The 25,237-nt window shown below is 42.2% G+C and overlaps 4 protein-coding genes across 6 annotated transcripts; 2 read left to right on the top strand and 2 right to left on the bottom strand.

Annotated features, from left to right (window-relative positions):
- The first annotated feature begins 215 nt into the window (after positions 1-215).
- On the top strand, positions 216-2,762 carry cfap298 (cilia and flagella associated protein 298). The gene is made up of 8 exons (XM_084942472.1): positions 216-357; positions 604-774; positions 959-1,126; positions 1,347-1,414; positions 1,507-1,665; positions 1,874-2,005; positions 2,121-2,216; positions 2,293-2,762. Exons 2-8 carry the CDS (start codon positions 636-638, stop codon positions 2,401-2,403), a joined length of 873 nt encoding a protein of 290 aa, XP_084798598.1. The 5' UTR covers positions 216-357; positions 604-635; the 3' UTR covers positions 2,404-2,762.
- Positions 2,763-4,225: 1,463 nt separating this feature from the next.
- Positions 4,226-8,957, bottom strand: eva1c (eva-1 homolog C (C. elegans)). Of its 3 annotated transcripts, XM_084942470.1 has the most exons (10): positions 8,752-8,957; positions 8,321-8,609; positions 7,301-7,500; positions 6,974-7,097; positions 6,646-6,798; positions 5,797-5,940; positions 5,538-5,621; positions 5,130-5,207; positions 4,946-5,038; positions 4,226-4,867 (listed from the first exon to the last, which is right to left on the bottom strand). In XM_084942470.1, the coding sequence occupies exons 2-10, from the start codon at positions 8,430-8,432 to the stop codon at positions 4,491-4,493; spliced, it is 1,365 nt and encodes a 454-aa protein (XP_084798596.1). In that variant the 5' UTR covers positions 8,433-8,609; positions 8,752-8,957; the 3' UTR covers positions 4,226-4,490. The 3 variants fall into 3 exon arrangements, with proteins under 3 accessions (XP_084798596.1, XP_084798595.1, XP_084798597.1); XM_084942469.1 differs by having other exon boundaries at positions 8,321-8,957; XM_084942471.1 differs by lacking the exon at positions 5,538-5,621 and having other exon boundaries at positions 8,321-8,951.
- A 1,831-nt stretch (positions 8,958-10,788) lies between these two features.
- On the bottom strand, positions 10,789-14,694 carry haus1 (HAUS augmin-like complex, subunit 1). Its single transcript, XM_084942473.1, has 9 exons — positions 14,583-14,694; positions 14,323-14,497; positions 13,097-13,232; positions 12,872-13,006; positions 12,663-12,786; positions 11,430-11,495; positions 11,251-11,322; positions 10,996-11,043; positions 10,789-10,908 (listed from the first exon to the last, which is right to left on the bottom strand). The coding sequence occupies exons 1-9, from the start codon at positions 14,601-14,603 to the stop codon at positions 10,864-10,866; spliced, it is 822 nt and encodes a 273-aa protein (XP_084798599.1). The 5' UTR covers positions 14,604-14,694; the 3' UTR covers positions 10,789-10,863.
- A 1,496-nt stretch (positions 14,695-16,190) lies between these two features.
- On the top strand, positions 16,191-22,751 carry mis18a (MIS18 kinetochore protein A). The gene is made up of 5 exons (XM_084942468.1): positions 16,191-16,504; positions 17,064-17,130; positions 18,287-18,409; positions 19,105-19,207; positions 22,051-22,751. The coding sequence occupies exons 1-5, from the start codon at positions 16,264-16,266 to the stop codon at positions 22,129-22,131; spliced, it is 615 nt and encodes a 204-aa protein (XP_084798594.1). The 5' UTR covers positions 16,191-16,263; the 3' UTR covers positions 22,132-22,751.
- The last annotated feature ends 2,486 nt before the right edge of the window (positions 22,752-25,237 follow it).

Genomic DNA, 25,237 nt, shown 5'->3' with positions numbered 1-25,237 from the left:
TTTTAAATTGAGGACTTTTAAAATATCCTAATTATTTCCTTAAGATGCCATCATGAGTAACGAGGAAATTAAAGGATTTTAACGTGACGAGCATAGCAAACAAGGTGAGCGCTTCTAGCCGGTTTCTCTTTGCACAGTGGAAATGGAGCACAGTGTTGCCGCTGTGCTCCATTAGGGGGCAGTGTCACAGCTTTTATAGCACGAAGTGTCCTCCAAATTACAGTCGAAGAAAGCAGCCGGGCTAACCAATCGTAATTGTGAAGTAATGCCACCGGTTGTAAACAGTGTGAGCTGTTTAGTGTGAGCGCAGGTTAAATTGGAGGGACCGAACACAGTGCTTCACGTTTTACTGCATAGGTACGTGTCACCGCTGTAGGTCACTGTGAGAAAATAACAACAGACAGTATGAGCTGGTCACTTTGAGCAGCCATAACAGTTAGCTTCCATAGAGCTAATGTTAGCTACGTGTGTTCTGGAAGCATCCGCGACAGGCACGGCTGTCGCTATGGTTACGCACTGTTGTCCTACTGAGGGAAAGTGGTTGGTTGGTGTTCAAGTTTCATTCAGGCCCAAACTTTCTTCTCTTTCAAACCTATCTTTCAGGAAGGTGGGGTAAGCAGGTGTTGCTTAGCGAAATGGTGCAACTTCACGTGAAGCGTGGAGACGAAAGCCTTTTTCTTTTTAACACCACCGTGGACACCCCTCTGGAAACTCTGATCCAGCAAATTACTGCCATTTACAACGGAAGGCTCAAAGTGGAGAGACAATGTTCAGGTGAAAACACACCCTCGGTGCTGCCACGACTTAAACCTGCACCTCACTACTGTTGAAACTTTACATCAGTGCTGGTGCACTCTATTTTGACCAGTTTCGTGTCTCTGAGTTCCCCAAATAGCATAATTCAATCCTGTAAGTGGACCTCTGACAAAGATCTGCTTGTTCCTCTGTGTGCCCTCAGAGATTCCCGAGCTTGCAGACCATGGCATCTCACTGCCACCCAACATGCAGGGGCTGACAGAGGAGCAGATTGAGGAGCTAAACCTGAGGGATGAATGGGGAGAAAAGTGCATCCCCAGTGGAGGCTCTGTGTTTAGAAAGGATGAGATTGGGAGGAGGAATGGACAAGGTGAGACTGTAACATCCGTTTGGGTTTGCATGATTTAATATAGCTCTGTAGTTAAAGCCTGGTTTCCTGACTTTGTGCAATTATATGAAATGATATCTGATAGCACATAACAGCTGTAGATAATACTACTCAAATTTCCTTTATAAAGATGACAATTTTGCAAGCAATCCTTTTTATTTGCAAGAATGCATGTTTAAACCATCCCTTTGCCTTCTACTAGCGCCTAATGATAAAATGAAAGAGGTGCTGATGAGAACGGTGGAGGCTGCAACAGCGCTCATCTCCAAAGTGAGTTATTTGCTTTAACGGTTGATCGTTACTTTTTGCTTTGTTCAAAAAGGGCGTCACAAACAAATTACGTCATTCTCTTTATCATGCAGAAACAAGTTCAAGCCAATGTTTGTGTCACTGTGGAAATGATAAAGGAAGCACTGGATCAGCTAAGGGGGGCGGTCATGATCGTGTACCCCATGGGGCTGCCTCCTCACGACCCAATCAGGATGGAATTAGAGGACAAGGAAGACCTTTCAGGAACACAGGTGAAACAGCTGAAATGGAGGCTGATGGCCACATAAAATTAGCAGAAGCATTTAACTTAACTGCTATAGGAATTTTTATCTTCCATTTATGGTATGATCATTGGAGGTGTTATTTTAAAAAGGTGTCTTATTTTTAAATTAATTTGAAGCTCATGAAATTGCCTTCGCCTTCTCTCAACTGTTTCTGCTACTTTTCTCTTCATCTCAGGCGTATCTGCAGGTGATCACAGAGGACGAATGCCAGCTGTGGTGGGCTGCCAAAGAGATGCAGAGGGGCAAAAAACTGCAGGACTACATTGGCAGAAATGAAAAGACAAAGCTAGTGGTTAAAATCCAAAAGGTGAGAGCCATTTCAATCTAAAGTATGTTTGAGGCCTGTGACCTTCATCATATCTGACATATTATGTTTTTGAGAGTTTGTTTGTTTTTTTAAACCCTTTTGCTATTCACTTTAGAAAGGACAGGGGGCGCCAGCGAGAGAACCTGTGATCACCAATGAGCAGCAGAAACAGATGATGATGCACTACTACAGAAGGCAGGAAGAGCTCAAGGTGAGGAAATGTGTCACATGTTATAAACATTTGGCTTTGAACAAACATCCTAATCTTTTCTTTGTCACATTTTTAGAAACTGGAGGAGGCAGACGATGATAGCTACCTGGACTCAGAGTGGTCAGACAGGCAGGCCCTCAAAAGACAGTTTCAGGGTCTCACTAATATCAAATGGGGGCCGAGATGAAGACCAGCAACACTCTACAAACCCACCTCGGAGCCACTTCTGTCATCTGGAGTTCAATAGCTCTGTATTCAGCTGGACAAGTTGCCTTTTCAAAATCTTAAAATGAGCTTCCTCTTGGTCTCATGTGACATCATCCAGATAGTACTAATGATTCAGCCTGTGTGCTCTTATATCTTGGAGTTTCTCCTACTCTGTAACCGTCCTGAAGTTCAGATCCTGACATAATGTGAAACTGAGGCTGGTGTTTGATTTATTTAAATATAAATTTGCTCCCAGTGTTCCTTTATCATTTTCACCATGTTGTTTTTTATTGAGTCTGTACGAAAAAAATAAAGTTTATTCCGTGTTTTATATTTTGATCACGTGAACACAAAAAATTATCAATATCAGTAGTTTTACATCCCCGGGAGTGCAGGGACAAGGATGCTACACCTTTCCTCTCTTTGTCTTCTCAGTAATGAGACAAACAAACGCCTGTGAAAGTTGCTCGCAGTCAGGAAGTTTCCACACAGTTCAGGTCATCCCAGCAGGACTGAGAAAGGTGTAGAGTTCAGACTGAGTTGTCATCCCCTTGAACCGTTGATGGAGACGAAGCAGTTATCCAGAGAGTTCTATCAAGTTTCACAAAATGCCTCCAAAAAGTCTGAAATTCTCTTAAAGTTTTTTCTTTTTTGATTGGTCAAAGCTTTACTCTAGAAGAATATATAAACCTCATCACCAAAGGTGCTGTCACTTGCTGTGTATTAAGTCCACAGTGGATGATCCAATCAAAGAATATCTAATAGGAGGCGATAAGGAAATATCTGTCATAAAGTTATCACTAGTCTCAGAGAATACCTTAGACTTAAACATTTGTTATTTTTCCTTGGAATGTTATCCCCCTCCTCCTGATTCTTGTTTTTGTAATACATCAAATGGTCTTTACATGCATTTGTATTTCTTAGTTTAGTGATCTCTTTAGATTACAGGATCTGTTCCCTGACATGTTCTTCGGTTTATATCACAAACACAGCCGCTATGAGACTGCTTGATCAGGAATTAGTGCAGTAATGCACCCTCTGGCCGCTTAATTAGCTACACCTGTTCAAGAGATGCAAATATCTAATCAGTCACTCACATGACAGCAAGTAATGAATAGCCAGACTTCTTCCAGCTGATAGGAAACAGTAACTCAAATAAGCATCTTTGAAGCAGAGGACCACACTGCTGCTCCTGTCAGCTACGAGCACGAAACTGAGGTTACAATTCACACAGGGTCACCGAAATTGGACTGTAAAGATTGTAAAATCACAGTCAGCTGTGACGTTTGGATTGAAGGTGAGAATTTGGTGTAAACATCTTTAAAGTATAAATCCATCATGCATTGTATTAACAGTGATGGTGTAATGATGTGAGGAATATTTCCTTGGCACGGCTGGTGCAAATATTGTAGCTGACCATGTCCGTCCCTGTATGACCACAGTGTACCCATCTTCCCATGGCTGCTTAACGAGTCGTGCCACAAAGCTCAAGTCATCTCACACTGGATCTTGAACTTGACAGTGAGTTTACAACACTCAAATGACCTCCCTAGTCACGGGATATTAGTCCAATAGATGTCGTGGAACGAAGATTCCACATGGATATGCAGCTGACAAATCTGTAGTGACTGTGTGATGTTATCGTGTCAATATGAACCAAATATGGATCAAAATGTCAGCATCTGTGCTGAAGAATTAATGAAGTTTTAAATGCAAAAAGGGGACCAACCTGGTACTAGCCTGTGAACCTGTAAAGTCGTTTGTTTGCTGGGGTTTTTTACAATAAATAATGTTTCAGCCTGAAATGTTAAGGCTATATTTAGTAGTGAGTCTGTATAAGTACAAAAGACATAGAAAAAAAAAAGCAAATACACAAATCTTTTTTGCAGCATAAAACTTTGTTGATCATGGAAACTTTTGAAAACTTTTTCTTCGCATATTGTACGCAAAAATGGCAAAACACAACAAACTGCAATGTTAAAAAAGGAGCTTCTTGCGGTGGTGATCGGTATACCTGCTGGAAAAAAAACACCAGATGCTGAGTAGCATCCACAGGTCATGAGTTATTTAACACGAGCTGCCATTCAGATAGGCGTTCATCCAGATCTCCTGCATGATCATCTCTCTGCGCTCAATCCTCTCCGCCCGCTCGGCCGCTTCGCTCACATAAGTCACTTCCTCCCAACCGTATATCGCCTTCCTTTCCGTGGCTGAGAGCAAAGATCTTCCCGTTCCCTCGTGATCATCTTCTTCTTCATCTGTGTCATCCTCATCCTCGTCATCTTCCTGATATTTAACAGTAGGGCTTCCCGGCTTGGGTGCAAGTCTGTGATCTCTGACCCAGCGTGCCCTGCAGGTCACTCGAACAGATACAGCCAGCAGGGTGAGCAGGAGACCAACGCACACGCTGGAGGTAAACAGCAGAGCTGCCATTTCAGGATGCTCTGTGTAGGAAACAAAGAGGGGGAGTTGCGATAAAGCATGGATTGGGAGTTAGTTCATGAGCGCATGTGTGTCAATACCTTTGATGTAAGCATATGTCAGAAGAGAGTTGCTCATCATCGCTCCTGAGTTGTCAGGCCTTCTTGAGCCTTTAGGAAAGGGCTCCTCCAGATCTGCAGGAGAAGATTGGGAAGATTACAAGTACGATGTGAAGAAGTCACAATAAAATCTTGGAACTGCGCGGACGGCATGACGCTGTTGTACCTTTTTCTGTGCCCACGCTAGGAGATGAGGTGAGGCTTACTATGTTGGGGTCTGCCACCCTTAGTAAACTCTGCGGTACTATTGGGAAAAGGACAGAAGAAGTCTTTGTATAGCTGTGAACAAAATGACTCAGTGGCTCAGTACACGGTTTTAAACAAGCTACTTCTCACATCCAAACTGAGCCAACAATGGAGTTACACATTCAGATCGAAAATACTTTCCCTACTATTGTATTAATAATAAGCGCCCTTCAAGGCTAACACACATTGTTTTGCTCTATATGGAGCCAACACATCCAGTCAGAAGAATTCTTTCAACACCAGGCTCCAAATTACGATGCATGAATGTGACCTCGATGGCATCTGTGCCAATCACAGGAAGTTTATCAGGATGTCAACTCCAACTCACAAATCAGTTGCTCACAGTCCAATCTTCCCCTGCTACTGCGCTCTTGGGTGTGATGGGATAAGAACAGCTGATGGCTGGGATCAGCTGATAAGAATCCAGAGTAGGAAGTTAGAAATGTTCACCGATGGAGCTACCGCGTAATGAACGAGGCCAAAACAAAAACCTTCCTTTGTGTACGTGCTCCTACTTTAAAACAGCTATGTTCAATTCATCACAGGGATTGCAATTAAGGTGAATGAGGAAACAGAGAGGGTCCTACCACAAGAATAGATCACACTGAGGTACTTCCTGGTTCCTGGAAAGCATGGGTCCCTAAAGGTCTGGTTGCTGACGGGAACAGCACACTTCTGTTTGCTGTAGCAGGACTTGGAGACCAAGTGTACGGCCTCGTGGTTCAGACACTCTGCAGGGAAAGAGTCAATTGCAAAAAGAGTTACTGAATAAGAAACATTGATTAACTGTAGTTAATCCATCCATTGGCTTCCGCTTATCCATATCAGGGTCGTGGGAGGGGCTTGAGCCTATCTCAGCTATTGTAGGGCAAGAGGCGGGGTGCACCCTGGACAGGTCGCCAATGTGACACAGGACTAACATAGTTGTGGTTAAATTTGAATAAAATCAAAAGCATCCAGAGACCTAACTGTATCCTGTCATTGTACAATGTGAAATCAGTCAAGTACAGTTTGAATGTCACACCAAGAAATGTTCCCAGAACGAAATGATAACAATGGCTGGGACGCACTCAAATGAATAAATGTATTATTCCATTATTCATGTTATTATCTGCACCTGCTTTTTCATGCTATGGGAAATGTCAAGACAAATGTGAACAGATATTTGTTTATGATAACATCAGAACATTTTCTTCTGCTTAACCAGGTCTGTGAACAGCAGCAATTAAATAAGTATCCCTCCACAAACTGCCACCTTATCACGGTCTCACACACAGAAGTTTCACAAGATTATACAATGAATTATTTAATTATATTGAGAAGCAACATGTCGCCCTTTTTAAACTTTCACAGCGCTGTACTCAAACTGCTTCCTCTTTAACTTATTCGTGCATCTTGAGACCTTTCATTGCTGGAATCGTCTGCTAGAAACTCACCAAACGGGGGTGGTCTTGTCAGGTGTGAGGGGCAGGTGTCGGTGTGACCCAGCCTTCGCCCGTAGACAGCTGCATAGATGTTCAGCACCCTGGGGGGCTTACAGCGCAGGACCATGGTTTCTCCTTCACACACCACATGTCTTTTGTGTTCAGCTGAGTGAGGGGGAAAAAAGGAGTAAAGACGACTTGGAGGAGGGTCTGATGGTGGTAGGAAACTGACGGCTGGAATTGGGTGTGGGGAGGATTTTTATGTGTGGCCGTGTAGCTATTCGCTTAAGAATGTGTGAGGAAACTTGTGCTGAAACAAAATTTGACCCGATGAACTCACTAGGTTTACACTTGTAGTCCACATGGAGGTATTTGGTAGTGCCGGGGCAGGGGTCCTTCCCAAATAGCAGGTGACTGACAGGCATCTGGCAGTCTCTGTGGCTCTGACACTCCGACAAAAGCTTCTGCACAATAAACATGGACGACAGTCAGCAAACACCATCCACAGTGAAGGAAGGACAACCAAATCAGATGCAAAGAGCCAAGCTTATGCACCGACTGGTTGACATGACGATTTTGAGACTGCGTGAAAGTGACGAGCAGCCACTAAGTAACAGCTGACCCAGTGAGAGTGAAAACAGCTCTTTACCCCACATATAAAATGCACCTGTAGGGCTGTGAAAGCTGAGCAGCTGTGATTGTGTGCCCTGAGTGGAGGGTGTGGAGCTACTCCGCAAAGCTGCATCTCGCTGCTCCCGTAGAAGGCAGACTGGATGGAGATGGTGGAGTGGCGTGGACAGTGGAGCCGCAGAGGTTGCCCATCACACGCGTGGGCAGAGTGGCTGGTAATGATCCTGGACAGGTAGTCTGTTAGACAGAAGACATGTATGCATGCACAGAAGGGAGACTTTGCTAATTTTACACATTACATTCAGAATGTCACCTAATCGTACTGAATTAAAAAAAACAAAACTGCAGTAATTTATTAGCTACATAAATAAAACACTTTTTTTCTTGGATCTACTGCATCAGTAGCTGCGGAGCAGGTTGCGTGGCCTCTTTGGCGCTCTTGCAGGTGTCTCAGGTTGCTTTAAAAAAAAAAAAAAATCACTGTGGTCTTGCCTCACTCACTGTCTTTTTTTTTTCCAAAGTGGCATATTCGGCGTACCGGCATTCAACAAACATAATCGCCCTGTGCTGTACGGTTATACATTACATTACTTACTGATTCCAAGGTGTTTAGCTGAAGATGTGCACAGTGTATCCAAAGATAAATACATTTATAAATCCAACACTGGGGAGATGGTTCAGATAAAACACTAGAGTATGAGAAGAAATGCTGCGCAATCATTTTGTCAGCTTTACCAATACAGCAAGAAGACACAAAATAGAGAATTAAGATGTGTTACATTATACCATTCAGGCTTTCTTGCTGTATCATGAACACTAGCAATGAGAAAGAGTACAGCCACATTATCTATAACACCATACATAAAAATGGCAAACAGAAGGTTAACCCCCCCCACCCCACCCCAGCCACCCAACCCCACTGGCAGCTGTTATTACACACCATATAACAGTGGGGCTCATACCCAACCTGCTGTAACAGAAATACTTCGTGTTCTCATTGTCTGCACGACCACCACCACCACCCCGTAATCCCCCACCCACATCACCAACATCTTACCTGAGAAGTCAGCCAGTCCACTCATGCTTCTGGTCCACAGGAGTAAAGTCAGACAGAGGAGGCTGTGGCTCCAGTCCAGTCCGCGACAACGGGTCCAGCTCATGACTCGCATCCCCCGTCTCACTGATCATATTAAAAGCTGTGACGCTTAAAAAAACCCACCGTAGGACTTCCCAGACTTCACAAGAGCCCACGCCAGATGGTGAAGGCGCTCAAAGAGGCCGCGATACCGAGCTTCATCTCTGTGTCGCCTGAGCTGAGATCAAATCACTTCTTCATCCGTCTTCACCTGCAGCACAGGAGAGAGAGAAAAACAGCGGCCGTTTGGGGTTGAGTAAGATCAGCCGCTGTGTGCAGCAGCAGCAGCAGCAGCAATGGACCACAGAGGAGGTTGGGAATAGCAGCTGCGCAACAAGTTGTTCAAAACTGACAGACGAGGTGACGGATCCGAGCGACGCGTGGAGTGGCGAGTCTCCCACGGCGACTTCCCAAACGCTCAAGCCCGCAGATCCGTGAATGGATCCATGTGGAAACTGAAGGCGACCCACAGTAACAGCTGAGCGGGAATCATAATGTGGGCGTGGCGCATAAAACTATTTTAAAGGGAAGAGGGGCGACACGCTCTCTGGTAATGACGCACTGGCTCCCTCCCCCTCCGCGAGGCACATGTTTACTTTTTGGAACTTGCTGTTTTATTCTGCCCGTTTCCTTCGCCTTTCTCTACAACTCCTAAGCTTTATTTTATTTTTCCACATCATAGCTTTATACCAGTGTATTATATTTGGCGGAATATTTCGGCTTTCTTCGCATATTAATCTCACATCTTCACAAAAGTAATAGAAATACTATCATAGGACATTGTGCAAAGGTTTAATCAGTAGAAAACCTCTTAGAATTAGAAGTGCCAAATTTTGAGGTTTTAAGTGACATTTTGATTCAGTTTCTTTTCATAATCTGACACCCTAACCATGGCGCCTTTCAGTGAAGCTGGGGGCCTACTGGGTAAACTGCTCCCCAGCCCACATCTATGACCCACTCCATGGTAACCAGTCAGTCTCCGTGTCAGACTGCACAGCAGACGTACAACAGTCAAACTGACAGAGACAGTTGGGGTCTCCACGCTCAGCTCCACATAAGTGGGAGAGAGGCAAGGGTGGGTTTGGATCACAAGAGGGGTATTTTGCATATAAACTGGACAAGTTTGTTGCATTCTCCGTATTTTGGCTCCGGGTGCTCAGGCAGTGGCCCCAAAACCACTTTTACGTGCCGTTATCCTTCCAAAGCCTGTGGAAGTCTGCTGTCTATCACAAAAGGTTTCCTGCACTTTGTTTTTAAGACGTAACATAGCCATCTAGGCCAGTCAGTAAAATAACAGTGGCACATGGGTAAACAAGAAATTCGTGTAATGAGGAAGTGGAAAGGCTTCTGAAATGTGTTGATGATGCAGTCTTTTTTAAAAGTATAGAAATAATGCTTTTTATTATAATTTCTTTTGTTCAAGACAACTATGTCAACATTCACCACAGGAGACCTATCAGTAATAACACAGACTATAAATCAGGGGTGTCAAACATAGACCTGGGGCCCAGAATTGGCTGAAAAAAGCTCACATCTGACCCCACTGGGCAGCTTTGGAAAATTTAAAGGAAATCTTTGGATTTTTAACTGTATATTTACAAGTTTTACAGCTTCTTCTACAGATAAAGACCTCCACCATGGCCATTTATACTACACCAAAGTAAATAAGCAATAGAAAAATAATGAAATAATGTAAAGTTTCACTTTTCTGGGCAGTGAAATACCACAACCTTTCCTGTTATTTTCACACATTTACTTCTTACAATTTAGTTGTGTTGGCAGATTTGAGAAGCTTCTCTGGTCCAGCCCACTAAAGATCAAGGTGGGCTGTATGTAGCTCATGATGCAAGAGGAGTTTGACATTCCTGCTATAAGTATTTGGGAGACAAACATCTTTTACGTGGTTACCAAATCCTGTTTTTTTAATATGTTGCCATCACAACAAAACTATTCATTTAATGCCATCTACCGTCTCTGTATTTGGGCAGAAAGATCAGACTCTCACGACATGTTGTTAGTACTTCTTCGGAGGGGAAACAACCCCTCAATTAGACTGCAGTGAACAGAAAATAAAGACAACGCTCTTGATTAGTGTTAATGATGTCTGTAACAAACAGGAAGAGGTGGAGGAACAGAAAACAGATGAAGCCAAATGTTTTTGTTCACCCCCCTAGTTCTTTCTTTACTGCAGAGAGGTCACAGTGCCGGTGAAATACTCTAATAGGTAACTGTGAAATAAAGAGAAATGTAAAGAATAATATTGACAAGACTTTAAAGCTGGAAGTTTTGAAAAAAGTGCCTCTAAGCAGCTCTTACTTTTAGAGCACAAGGAGACTTTTGTCTCTGCACAGATCTGTTGGGTTGCATAAAAAGAAGCCAGAAGGTGGGTGTCAAAGCAAAGAAATTTAAGTGACTTTTATTATTTAACAAACACAGTAAATAATACAGTAACATTAGACAAATCTTCATTTAAAATCCACATTCATCTCAAGCTGGGAATCAAGTGCAGCCTGAAAACAAACAAAGAAATAGGATCAAATTCAATAAATCAGCCACCACATCTCATCCATTATTGAGTCAGTTTTTAGGATGCTTACCAGCTCTCTTTTTGCCTCTTCTATTTTCACTTGAGCCAGAGACGGGCTCTGTTTAGAGGAGGAAAAACAAAATTCAGAAACCCAAATTCAGGAAGTTTGTTTCCACACATCTGAACACGGTTCAACCCTTTCCTTCAGGTTGGTTTTAATAAAGTCATTTGTGCGCAAAAAACATTATCCAAAAGGATAAAAACAGATTAAGGGGTTTGGTCGTGGAGTCTTTAAAAGTCAGTAACAGAGTGAAAACAAACATACCGGGCTCAGGTCCATGTAAGGCTCCAGTTTCTTCTTTAAGGGGATTATTTCTTTTTTCAGCTCCGTGACTTCCTGTAGAGAGAAAAATAAGATGACACTTTCAGACCCTCTAAGCAGACGGTATTACATTTTCATTTCCATGGCAATGAATGGGGGCGCATGTGGAAAAGCTGAAATACCTCTGACAGCTGCACAAGAGCCTGGTGGGTGATAGACTTGTCCATGTTCCTGGATACAAGCTGAGCCTGCAGGACAGAAAGAGCAGAATAAAACCAGTGATCTTTAGAATATCTGCTCCCTCCTGACTTTAACAGGAACTCTTGGACCTGTTCTGCAGGAACATCTCTGTTCTCTAAACTAGAGGCAGTAACGTGATGCACACATTATATCTGGGAGATCAAACACTGATGCATAACAAAAAAGCTGGAAAACTGGTCATCCCAATGAGGAAAACAGTGCATTTTTCTACACCTTTTGTTATATTTTTTGAAACCTTTATCTCTTTTTTGTGGTAGTGTCGTCAACACTTCATACCATCCCTCAAACTCTTTTTGTTTTTTAATATTTTATCTTCTGCATCTTTTCTCCTTTACTATGACCATTCTTAGAGTTTTATATACATAAAATTGATCTTTTTGGCTTCTGATGATGGATATTTTTACTGTAACTGGAGGGTAACTGTACCTCTAAAGCTGCAGAGCAAAATCTTATTTGTACATTTTGTAATAGTTTCTCATCCAAAGCAAACCTCCCATTAAATTAGTCAACACAAAGAAACACAGAGCACTTTTAAATATCTTGATGAGTTCTGCAAAAATGTTACAGGCATTATTATCACTAGCTTATTTCTTTTTCAAACTGCCTCAGATATCACTGCAATATACACATTATTCAGTCTGCCTACTGGAGTACTGGTAATGCAAGTATAAGTAGCCAATCACAACTCAGAGCATCAAGATCATCTGCTGAAGTTCAAACTGAGCATCAGAATGAGCAAGAAATGGGATTAAAGTGACTTTGAACCTGGTTGATGGTTGGAGGTGCAGACAGGAGTACTGTATTATTGTAGCTTCTGGCTGAAAACGCCTCATTGATGCCAGACGGGAAGGACCAGACTGCATTGAGCTGACAGGAAGTAACTCAAATAACCACCCGTTACAACCAAGGTATGCAGAAGAACCTCTCTGAATATAATACAACTAAGCTTGCAGCAGATGAGCTACAGCAGAAGAAGACTACACTGGGTGCCACTCCTGTCAGCTAAGATCAGGAAACTGAGGCAACAATTTGCCTGGGCTAAGAAAAAATTGGATTTCTAAAAAAAAGATATGAAAAAAAGCCTGGTCTCATGAGAAAAAAGGGGTCCAACCCTGCACTAACAAGGTATACCTAATGAAACACAAACAACATACCTCGCACCGCTCCCGTCTGTTACTGAGCTCGTTCGCCTTTGCTGTCACAAAATCCATTTTGAGCAGCTTCTCCTCAGCTTTAGCGCTCTCCACTGCCTGAGCTTTGACAGTTTTGTTGATATCCCTGAAAATTAAGATTGCCAGTATTACAAAATATGCTACATATCATCCATATAAGAACAGGTCAGTGTCATCCGCTGTGTACCTACTCTTGTAAACTTCCCCGGAGCACCAGAGTTGCCCCGAGTCTTTTTCTGAGGGCCCGGAGCTCTCTCTCGAGTCTTCTATTTGACTTCTCCGCTTCCAGAAGTTCACTAGTGAGGTTGTTTACAGCTGGCATAAAGCTGCACACAAGATGACGAGACACTTTATCTCACCCTGTTTTTTTAAACTGGCCAACTTCATTGAATTAGGGACTCAGAAAAAAAACATACCTGCCCAGTGAAGTGTCTCTCACTCCAATCACCATAGCATTGTCTACTAAAGCAGATAAGCAGTCAGCAACTGGCTTTGACAAACTGGCAGAGGACAGGCCAACACTTTGTAGAAGAACATCCTGGAGATGAGCACCTGAGTGGAGAAAACACTGAAAACTTTAAGGTGGAAGTTAATGTCTCACATAAATAGCACAGAGAAAAGTAAATCATTATAAATAAAGGCTTATTAATATCATTTGTAACAACTTGGATTTTGTTTAATATTTTTGGCCGATATGCATCAGAGGATGAGCACCACAGTGCAAAAGTAAGACAGATGAGGCATCAGGCAAACATACAAAGAGAAAACTAAGATGAACAGTTAAATGGTTTTAATGTAGAAATCATTGTATACTGTTTATTACTTCACTATCAGTATCTGTTCACTAGTTTAAGACTAGACAAATGTGTTTCTGTATACCAAGTATAATGTGAACACACTTTATAATACACCACACGTTACAGTGTAAAGGTTGCAGGCACTTTGAATTTTTAATTTCTCATCCATCACATAATAGCTATGTGCAAAAGTCAGTCCTGAAAGAGTTGGAGTAACCATGGTGAACGTTTCGCTGCCTGCAACATCATCTGTGAGGAAAACGGGACGCTGGTGGGAGGACCTGCCAGTTCTGGTGTTCTCAGGCGAATGTCGGTTAATCTGCATGGTGTTCGGTTGTGAGCACAGGTCCCACTAAAGGACCTTAATGCCACCGTCATAGTTTCTGTGTTTAGGTTTGGTAACAAAACATGCACATGATTAGCCCACTGGAGGTAATTTTGCAGGGCTCTGGTAGCACTCCTTTTGTTCCTCCTCACACAAAGGGGCCGATACTGATCTCACTGCTCGGTCGATGCCCTTCAACCCTGTCCAGCTCTCCTTGTGTCACCACTGTTTTGAGACCACGATGGAAGATACAGCAAACCGTAGTGATGTACCATCCTGGAGAAGTCGCACTCTCTCTGCTGCCTGTCAATGACCTGCATCTACCCTATCAGCAGTTTCTGCCTCCTGCTTGGACAGACTGATATCCCTGAACTTTAACTGTCCTTCTATTACACTGTGACCTGCTAAATGCCTTTAAAATGAGTGCAAGTGCACTTGGATGCTGTCTTAAACCCACAGCTAATTTATACCCCCCCCCCAGATTAAATGAACTTTGTATAACTGCCTGTAAATTACTCACCCTCAGCCTGGTACTCTGCTGCTTTCTGTTTGAGGTCCTCTATAAGGAGGGCTGTGTCACTGCAGCGGGCTTCGCTGGACTGGGCGAGCTGGTACAGGATGTCCACTGTCCGTGTGTTGACTTCAAACTGTGGCACAACCTGCTCACCAAACACGGCGCAGAGCCAGCTGTTCACCTGAGGATGCCACAACAAGCAGGAACATATAAACACGGGGCAGCAAAAGCAGTCAGCGGGATATGCTCCCGAAACAGAAAAATACCTTCTTAATCTTCTCACACATGACTACTGAAAGGTCGTCACAAACCAAAACAAACGTCTTCTCGAAAACTGCAAATGTTTTCGCGCCCCCGAAATCATCCCAAAAACTTCCTGGTTACCGGCCAATGAGAACACAGGGCAAAACCACGTCAAGTAACAAACGAGAGACATATGTTTTTCTATATTTTCTAAGATATTTCATAATACAAAATTAAATAAAAGATAAACAGGCGTAATCAATCACAGTTGGTAAGTTAAATAAAAATATATATTAAAAAAAAAAAAACTTTTTCCAAAACACTCTTTCCGGTTCACGTTTCCTGTGGGGAAACAAAGATGAAGAAAAACTTAAAATAGATCGCCTCCATTTCCGTTCAGTTCGACGGAACTAAAGAGACTTGTAGACTTGGATTGTTAGAGCTAACCAAAGCTAAACTCAAAGCTACAACTCTTAAAATAAAACTAAAAATTACAATTTCAACAAAATAACAAAACAACATGAACCTACCTAAATAAAAATGTGGAGGGAATGTCTTAAATTTTTAACTTTTCCAATTTGGTCACATTTTTTACAAGTGATATTGGCTCTTTTGTTGTATTATTGTTCTGAATCAGTCTGGATTCAATCTCACACTCTGACATTTTCTTCTTCTTTCAACTCCTTACTTTAGGGGTCATTACAACAGACCATCTGCTTCCATCTCACCCTATCCCTAGCATCCTCTTCTGTCACAACAACCTTCTGCATGTCTTCCTTCACTACATCGCTGAATATTCTCTTTGGTCTTCCTCTTTCCCTTCTCCCTGGTAGTTTCATATTCATCATCCTTTCCCCACTGTGTCCACCATTCCTCCTATGTCCAAATCATCTCAGCTGTGCTTCTCTAACTTTGTCTCCAAAATGTTCAACCTGAACTATCCCTATGAAGACTTTAGTATCTTCAGTTTAGCCACCTCTGGTCTTTTTGGGAGTGCCACTGCCTCCAAACCAAATATCATGGCACATCTCACTAGAATCTTCCAAAGCTTCTCTTTCATGCTCGCTGCTATCCTTCTGTCTTCTGTCTTTACATTCATATCCACCATGCTTGCACTGTGTTCTTCACATCTCATGTGTATTGTTTGTTGCTTTGGATGACTGACCCTAGGTATTTATTCCCATTCACCTTCACCATCTCTACTCATCTCTGTGTGCATTGAGACAACAGGTTTTGTGATTTGGTGCTGTATAAATAAAACAGAATTTAATTACTCTTTGGAGTTTCACTACTTTTAGTAACATTTTACCTGACCTGCTGTTTTTATTGTTGGTGTCAGATTAATTATAACACAGTGAATGATGAATGTTGGTTAGAGGTGGCCCCTGTGATTTGTTTTTATTTTTCATTTATTTATTTGCCCAGAGACCCAACAGAATCGCCACTGATATACACTTTGTTCTCACCGGGCTGAGTGCCACAAGCTAATAAATAAATACGTTAACGGACACCAACAAACAACAACAAGCTAACAAATATTCAAATTTAAAATTATTATTTAAAAAAAATGCATCCGAGTGGAAGGACGAAAGCGGAAGTGCGTGCAGGTTAACGTTTCGTATCGTCAGATACCTCTCGGATGGTTACTTCACCGTCTACAACCCGCCGAAGTTCAAAATAGCTTGTTTGAAAAAGCGAGTAGAAATGGCGACGAGGAAACAGTTGGAAAAATATTATAGTAAAAGTGTAAATAACTCCACGTTTGACGCGTCCAGCATAGACTCCACCACGGTCGGGGAAAAGCTTTTCCGCCCCACCGAGAACGAGGAGGAGAACGGCGATGACGGACCTGTGGTCTTCATCTGCGCGAAATGCAAGCTGCCTGTCGGCGATTCATTGTCCTGGGATGGAAGTGAAGATGATCTAAACCAAATCAGACTGAAGCGTAAGTCTGGGATTGTTTGCCCTTTTAGCCCAGAGCCGACCCAAGTTGTTATGGGGCCTTAAGAAGCAGAATTTGATTTGGGGCCCCCTTGTAGGCTCAACGCCTACCACCCACTCCAGCACCAGCAATATTAACTATATGTTATCAATGCTTGATTGTTTGTGCACTGTACCCATTGTACAAAGTTAACTATTTAAACTGCTTCTGGAATTTGCAAAAGGGCAAAACAATCATAAAGAATTGAACATAAATGTAAATATTATTTTCTTATGTGAACTTCAAATGTAAAAAATGAAAAAAGTTAATAGATTAAATAAGTATATGAGTAAAAACACCCTCTACTTAAAGTCGGTGTTAATATATTTGTAACTTTGTGCCTCAACTATTGAAAGTGCCCTTCTGACATATGCATTTTACCTTTCATATTTATTACTTTAAAAGGAGATACGTGTTAAAATGAATGAAAAGACTGATGGCTGGTGTGTTTACATGCAGTTTTAGAGGATGTGAATTTACAGATTTTTGAGCTGTGTTCAGCTGACCTATTTTTTATCCTTAGGGGTCACTGACAATGTCATGATTGGAAAGGAGAACCGACTGTACGAAGCAAGTAAACAGTCTCTCTGGTAAGATGATGCCCAGCAGTAAAATATGTATTCCAGTCTTTTACTACCACCTAGTTTTACTACTACTTAATACTAGTGTAGCACAAAACGTACAATGCTCACAAGTGGATGAAAGCACCAGAACTTGAACATAGAAGTCTTTTATGATTTCTTATTTAATCAAGCCCATTAGCCATTTGAAAACTCAAGATGGTCTCTAATTTCAGTAAAGACTTGGATTTCCCTTTTTTGATTGATGCTAGTGTCAAATTCTACACATCCAACCATGTGGGAGATGACTTTAGAAGTCTGAAATTACTCATAAAAACTTCCTGAGAGGATTGTGGAATCAGGTTGAACAGATAGTGTTTTTGTTTCAGTCACATCACCTGGATGGACCTCTCACACTCCTCACTCAGTTCTGTGGCCCTTGAAAAGCTTGATGCATAGGTAGCAGGGGATCATCTTCTTGCACTGCTGAGGTGTTCTTGAAGCAAAGGTTGTTTTGATGGCGGCTTTCAGCTGGTCTGTGTTATGGGGTGTTTGTCATCTTCCTGTTGACAATACCCCACCGATTCTCTCTCTGATTCAAGTCAGGGGAGTTAGCTGACCCATCGAGCACAGCAATAACATCAGGTGATCAGCAGATGGAAGAATGTGCTGTAGATGCTTCAGTTGTCTCTAGCCAAGGAAAGGCTTGATATGTGGAGTACAACAGTTGCCGGTCCTTCGCCGAGGATGTCTGTGTGTGGTGAGAGGAACCTCAGAGCACTGTGAAGATCTCCCAAGTTCTTGAATCAACCTTTCTTGACAATCAAGTCTGCAATGATCCTTCCTGCTAGTTCACTTTTTCCTACCACACTTTTCCTCTTCATGCAAACTTTCCATTAATATTCAGTACTCTGTGAACAGCCTTTTCAGCTATGAAAAGTGTTGATAGTTGTCAGATAACTGCAGTGGAATCTGAGATAGATCTACCTCTGAAGCGTTGCAGTTTTAGTACAGTTAGAGCACTAATACCACATGTGCATGCCTGATTCCACAGCGTCCATCGGGGCAGGAGCAGGGTAAGCCATTCTTTTGGCATTTTTTATATATATGTATGTGTGTCCTTGTTGGAGTAAATCTGTTTCTCTGTTTGAATGTTGTGTTTTTTCCTCCTTTAATTTCTCTACAGTTTGGTTGTGGATCTCATCTGTCGGGGCTGCCATTCTGTGCTTGGCATGGTGTACACATCCACCCCTAAGAACCTGGACCACAAGAGGTTTACCTTCTGTTTCAGTGTCGCTGACATCGACAGGTGCGTTTTTGGGACAGACTTTAGTTTAAACAACAACAAAACATGGTTCATGAATTTACTACTTTTCTGATGACTCCAGCAGGTTAATGCATCACATTGCAAAGTTCAAATCATCTCAATCAAGTTGGTTTGTTGAACCTGACAATGAGCTCAGTGCACTATAGAGAAGCTATATCAGAGAAAATTTGGGATGTGGAGGAACGGAAAATTAACATTATTGATGTGCCAACAATTCTGCAGCAACTGTGTGATGCCATCATGTAAATATGGACCAAAATCTCTGAGGAGTGTTTTCAGCACCTTTTTGAATCTACGGCAAATCTTGTGGCTCTTTTTGAACCTTGAAGGCAAAAAGGTCGTCTAACCCAGTGTACCCAGCAGTGTACCCCCACTTGAAACATGGATCTTTAGTATATACTCACGATGAAATAGAAAAGGAAGAAGTAAAATCTCCCGTGCAACTTTTCACAAAGATTTAAAGAATAAAATCTTTTGGTGATTTATTAAAGTAGATTAATAACTGAGAAACAAAGCTTTGACATTTTACATATCAAATTTTTATTAATATTTTAGTTATTTTGCAAAAAGCTGTACTGTCTCTGGTCATGATATTGTATTTGATACCATTAATCGTAAAGTGTTCGTGGTGTGAATCCTCCTTTTACAACTTTATTGACAATGGAAATCTTTTTCAGCTACGTGCTCGGCTCTGGAGGCCAGATGTTGGCAGCAGAGGGCCCCAAAGAGCAGCCAGTAACACTGGAGTACAGAGGCATTGTTGAACAACAGCTGACAGAGGTAAATTACTACTGCTGCTTCTCTTTGTCTGCTTTCCCTGATGATGTCTTACTTTGGGAAAAACAAAATGTTTCATGTAATGAGCAGATTTTCTGCTCTAAAGCTCACTGTAAACTGATTATATCTCCAAACACAGGTTGACATTAGTCCTTAAAATTGTATTGTTGCTTTGCAAAAAGTATTAATGTTAAAAAATCAAAATCTGGTCAGCAGATCTAAACTCTATGCAAGGTTTTAGCAGAACGTGTTTTTCTTTATTGACCTGTCTCTGTCATAGTACTTTCTCATTAGCAACAAGCAGCGCTTTCGTTGATGCCCAATACATAGGTTGTACTAACGGTGACATCAGCTTACTTCTGGGAAACCCTTTGTGCTGTAACGGGCAGGCAGACACTAATATCAGACATTACCTCATCTATCCGTCTCGTCTTCTGCAAGCACTATACCATTTTCTCTGAAATAATAGCAGTGATATTAATATGTTTAGGGTTCAGTGTTGACATCCAAATCTCCTGTTTGCAGTTATCCAATATCTCAATTTTAATTTCCTTACCCTAATTTAGTGTCATCTTATAATTCTCATTATCACTGCTCAGGAATTCTAGTCAGATTTTTCACGGGAATAGTGGAATGACTCCCAAAGTTGAAGTCTAAATCACCCTTTGTTTAAAATATCCCACAAAACCACTAATTGGCCAGTAGGGGGCGATAGCGCGCAGGAGCGCTTCCACAGCCCTTCCACACTCTCTTGCACCGGGGACAATAGATGTGATACGGACCATGCTGAGGAATCTTCGCTGGAGAAAAACATGTTTTGGTCATGGAGTGTTTTTGTCACGGTAGCTTGGTGTGTGTGCGCGGTGCTCTGCTTTCACTTTGCACCAACCTGTGAGTTTTCATCACAGACTATGTGAACCATTGCCTTTTGAGATGTTATCTGTGCAGCAGTATATTAGGAACAGGTTATGCTGATTATGGGACAAGAAAAACAAAGCACAGGCAGCATATGTGTTTTTAAATATCTAGAAAAACTCGTAGGTGTGTCTAAAGTTCGTTAAATGCTTTGTTACATTTTTTTGTCCGTGACCTGAGTATTTTCCACGTATAATTGCCTTCCCTCTTCCTTTTCCATTTTTGTGATCCACCAAAAGATATACGTGAAAAACCCCCCCAGTTCATCTGATTAAATTAAACCAGTGTCACTGCTGTGAGAATATTACTACACTGTGTGTGACGCAGACAAAGGGATACCCCAGGAAAGTGGATAATGAAGTCAAGATATTTACCTCATACTGGCTTTGGTTAATATTTGGGTTGGATTTACTTCTTAAATCCATCTTGCTTTGAGTGTTTAGTGCTTGTCTATATAGATTACAGATTAATCAGACTATAACTACACAACAGTTATATTAATTTCTGGTTATAGGCAGGTTGTCTTGTTAGCTATTGGTGCATTGTAACAAGATTGTAAAGGTTTTTTGATCAGATCAGATATTAACATCGCCGCTTTCTATTATTACCTGTTTGCAGACAAAACCCTACATCAAGATGATACACTTCAAAAACCCAGTTTCAACTTTAAGGCTTCAATTTTAAGCGATATCTAGCTGGGTGTTTTTTTTTAAATCCAAGGCTCATGTAGGTATAAAGTTAAACGTTTTATTGCTTAGTAAAATGTTTTGATAGTAACAGGTCTGAACTTTCATCAGTTGTTAATGTTTTTGAGTTTGAAAAGTGTCATTTTAGTCTGTTAACTGAATTTTGGTTTATGTTTATGACATTTATTGCTAACCAAGTTAAAGTACAGGTCAAGTTTTACTGTTTTCTGGCATTTTATATAAGGATTGCCTGATTATTTGGGGAAATAAATGACAGAACGGTAACTCAGATTTTCTAGATACATGTGCCGTTATCGATTCTGCTCATAGAGCCTAGCCTTTATCGAGTCCTAAATAGTTTTCTGCGTCAAGCATCCCATAGCTTTCCAACAAACAAAAACCACAAATAAACAAAGAAACAGAAAGGGTAGGAAAAAACGGCTGGCAGGTAACTCAGGTGTGCAAAAGCTCCATGCTTAACGAGTTTGACATCATTGTCTTCCGCTCAGTTAGAAAAACAGAAAAACACGTCCCTGTGTTTGCAGCGGAGTGAATAATTTGGCGTCTGTTTCTGTTTTACCAGTTCTCGTACACTGACTATGAGATTAAAAAAAACCAAACAAAAAATTGTTGCGTGCGCCCATTTTGTTAAATGAAAGGAAGGTGTGATAGGAGGATAGTTTTTATTCTCTTTGCAAAATGTAAAACAACAAACAAAAATCGTGCAGCGGTTTTGGTAAACACAGGTGGCATTCGTGCTCTCTCTCCAAACCCTTTTGCTCATGGTCTTTGTTCTCAGCTATCTGATGATGCTCGTGGCTCCTGATGCCATGCTTAATGTATTCTGTCTGTCTGCCTCCCTGTCCCTCCGTCTGTCTGTCTGTGACTTGCAGACACTTGTTTGGGTTTTTAATCTTCTACCCTCAGTGACCTGTCTCCCCCACCCCTCCCACTCTCTCACTGCCCCTCGCACCCGTCTGCCCCTGACCACTTCCTCTCTGGGTTACCTCATTCTTCTTCACTGTCTCCCTGTACCAATTATCTTTACTCCTCCTCCCCACTTTCTTCCTCACTGCTGCTTCCCACTGCTCCCTTCATTTCCCACCTGTCCTGTTTCCCCCTTTGTTTCTTCCCCGCTCTGAATCCCTCCCTCCTCTCTCTATCCTCTACCTGCCCAAAACGCAACACAATTTCTAAACCATCCTTTTCTCTCTTTCCATGAACCCCCCCCCCAATCTTTTCTAGATGAAAATGCTGGTCATGTCCATGGCACACAGGCTAGAGGAGATCGAAATTGGCCTTCAGGAGGGATGCGATGACGCCTGACAGCGATGTTTAATATCCACACCCCTCAGCTGTACCTTTACATTAACGCTTTTATCTGTGACATATTCCTCGAGTTAGATGAGTCGTCCTGATCGCAACACCTAAAAACACACACACACACACACACACACACACAAAGCTTCCACTCTGCTTTGTCCTGATTACCAGTGGTGAAACAAAGCCTCCCTGCACTTGTAATCAATCACGTTGCCAGCTCTCGCGGCTCATGGCACAGTCTTCCCTGTAGGTCGTAGTGCAGAATGAATGCGCGCTACGAGCAGAATGTTTATTTGTTCGGGATCTCATCAAACAGGCTGCTCACTCAGCACAATGCTGTATTGATCTGGCCACTCGACTCAAGGCCACACACACTTTTTCTTTGTTCTCTCCCTCAAGTGTGGAGCCTTGAAATCAGGCTCGGATACATGCTTTTAAACGTCCAGTCGTCGCAGGAACTGAAGAGTATTTGCATTATTCTGTTCCAATGATGACTGAATTTTCCAGAATGGGTGGAAATTACCATCTGTTTCTCTGTGCGTTTACTCATTGTTGGATTGTTCGTTTTGTTCTCAAAGTTACATGTTTTTCTCATCTGCGTAATAAAGCATTGAAGTTTCAAACATGTTCCGGCATTGTCAGTTTCACATTGCAGTTTAAACCAAGCGAGACAACTTTAAACTGCCAGGATAATCTTTTTAAATGTTTCTTTTGCACTTAAATTGTTTGGGGATCAGTGGCTTATCCTGCTTTGTCTTTAATTAGACGTATTTCTTGGATTTAAGAGTTAAACAACCAGTTTAAGACCTTCAAAACTGGGAAGGTTGCTTAAGTCGGGGTCAGTGGGTTGATTAAATGTTAGAGCATTAAAAAGTGTTTGTTTGTTAGCTGACCTCTAATGTGCCTAGCAACACTTTCTACCAAAAAGCAGCTCCATGCCGTACCGCTTGCCCTCCCTCACCCACGAGGTTTCATCAGCCTCACACAACAACAACAGTGAGAAACGGCCAACCAGCACGCTGTATCCAAGGGCAGGTTGCGATGGCAACTGAGAGCACGTGCTACGCTGACTGCCTGTTGCCATCTCGTCATCGTGTTCACCGCCGGAGGAACAACCAGCCAGCTCGCTGGCCAGCATGCCTGTCAACAGACGTTAGCCCCCCCCCCAACTCGTGTTCAACCACACACCACACACAAGGGAAGAGTCGTGAATGAGCTCACCCCTCCAACCCCCCAACCTTAATCTCTGTGTGATGTTTTTCTCTCTCTCTCTCGTAACTCCACCCTTGGTTCTCTTTCTCCCTCCCCCTCCCTCTAATTCTCCCTACCCTCGACTGTTGTTGTTGGTAGTTGGGGAGGGGTGGGGGCAAAGTCAAAACAACAACAAACAGACCGCATGGTTTTTGTTGTTTCTGGTAGCGGTGGTCGCCGCAGAAGTGTTGTCTTTATCCAGCTCTCGCTTAAGGATGAGTTGCCTGTTCGCATCCTGCGGATGGATGATGCAAGCCAGCCGACCAGTCCAGATGTGCGCTGTTGCACCCTGTTACACAGGGTGGGTAGCAGGCTCGTTTTGGAATACATTTCCCAGTTTGCTTTGTTTTTTCCCCATAGAATGAAATGAAGCTTAAAGGCTGTTACCTCTGTTTAAAGTCTGCATCTCAGGGAACGGCTCAGTGGATCGCCTCTGAACTCATCTGGCCGTTTTTATATATAGACTTGGTGTTGGTGGATGTGTTGCACTACTGAGTGCAATTATTGCACCGATTTCACCCCGTTCACGTCTTACGTCTGAACCAATTGTTACCACCCAAACCAGGACCAACATAGAAACACACGTCTGTCAGTACCTCTTATTCTACAAGCACTCGGGGACAAAGGATGAATAATGCAGAGGTAGCGTCTGAGTGAAAGTCGCCTCCCCTCTCTCCCCTGTTTTCACCTTCCCTAAGCAATAAGGAAGCAATGTTGCCATGGAGGCAATGAAGCCTCAGCACGGCAGCAGCCAATTGAAGCCTTTTCTGTGTGAAACAGAGGACCAATGGCTGCTCAGACTGATGCTGTTATTGCCACGGACTCTGCGAGCTGATTGGCTGTGCTCTGCTCTTTGATTGAATTTCTGATCTTGTTTTTGGAGAGGAAAAAATATCTCAGGGAGTGCCACCTGTGCCAACTTTGAAAATATGTTTGGGTTTTTTTCGATGGATAGAAAAGGATTATCTTGTGAGAAGGCAAATGTTTCTGTTTAATTGGTTTTGAGAGCATTAAATGATGCTTCTTGTAATTTGGTTCTGATAATACTTGAGGGATGAGGGTGAGAGTGGCAATGAGATGGTTGCGTGTCAGATGTTTTGTGAAGGAAAACATTGAAAACATTATTTCTGTACTATTTTTTTCAACCTGCGCAATAGATGACTTTATTTAATCCTCGTTTCTGCCTTTTCCTATCATGGTATTTGGTTTTCCTCCGACAAAGGGACCACACCCCACCAGTTGCTCACAGCTGGTTTTGGACCATTTCCTGGTTTAACCCTTCATTTTACACAAAACTGTGCATGTTCACTGTGCCTCCTAACACTGAGTGCTTTAAAAATATTGTTTAATAAATAATAATAATGATGATGTAATAAACAGATAATTATTAAAATCCCTGGTTGATCTGGTGACATAAACAAGCTCTGACCAGGAATACTACGCATGAAGGATATTACTGCACACAGACAGATAATATCATGAAATATAGTTCAGTGTTGCTGCGGTAATTGTGTAATTTACCATTAACTGATAAAGTCAAGGACCCAAAAAGGTGCCGCTTTTGACTAAACACGTATTGTTTCCAGAAAGTGAGGTGAGAGATTGTGGTGGTGAAGGACATATAATAAATAAATTATCTACTTAACAAATGTATAAATATCCCACTGGACTTTTGCCGTGGCTGATTGCCCTTACTTTTCCAGCGTGGTTGACTGACCAACAGTATGCTTGAACAGAATCTTTTTTTTTTTTACATTTAAGTCATGGAGACAGTCTGGTGCCATCTTTGTCTTTGTTTCCCACAGATTTGTTGGAAGGTCGGTTAATAAACGTCTTCATCCGGGAGGTTCCCAAATGT

This window comes from Perissodus microlepis, chromosome 10 (assembly GCF_051167445.1).
Source record: "Perissodus microlepis isolate ML-2025 ecotype Zambia chromosome 10, ASM5116744v1, whole genome shotgun sequence".
In the NCBI taxonomy this organism is placed as follows: domain Eukaryota; kingdom Metazoa; phylum Chordata; class Actinopteri; order Cichliformes; family Cichlidae; genus Perissodus; species Perissodus microlepis.
This window is presented reverse-complemented; position numbering and strand designations above follow the sequence as displayed.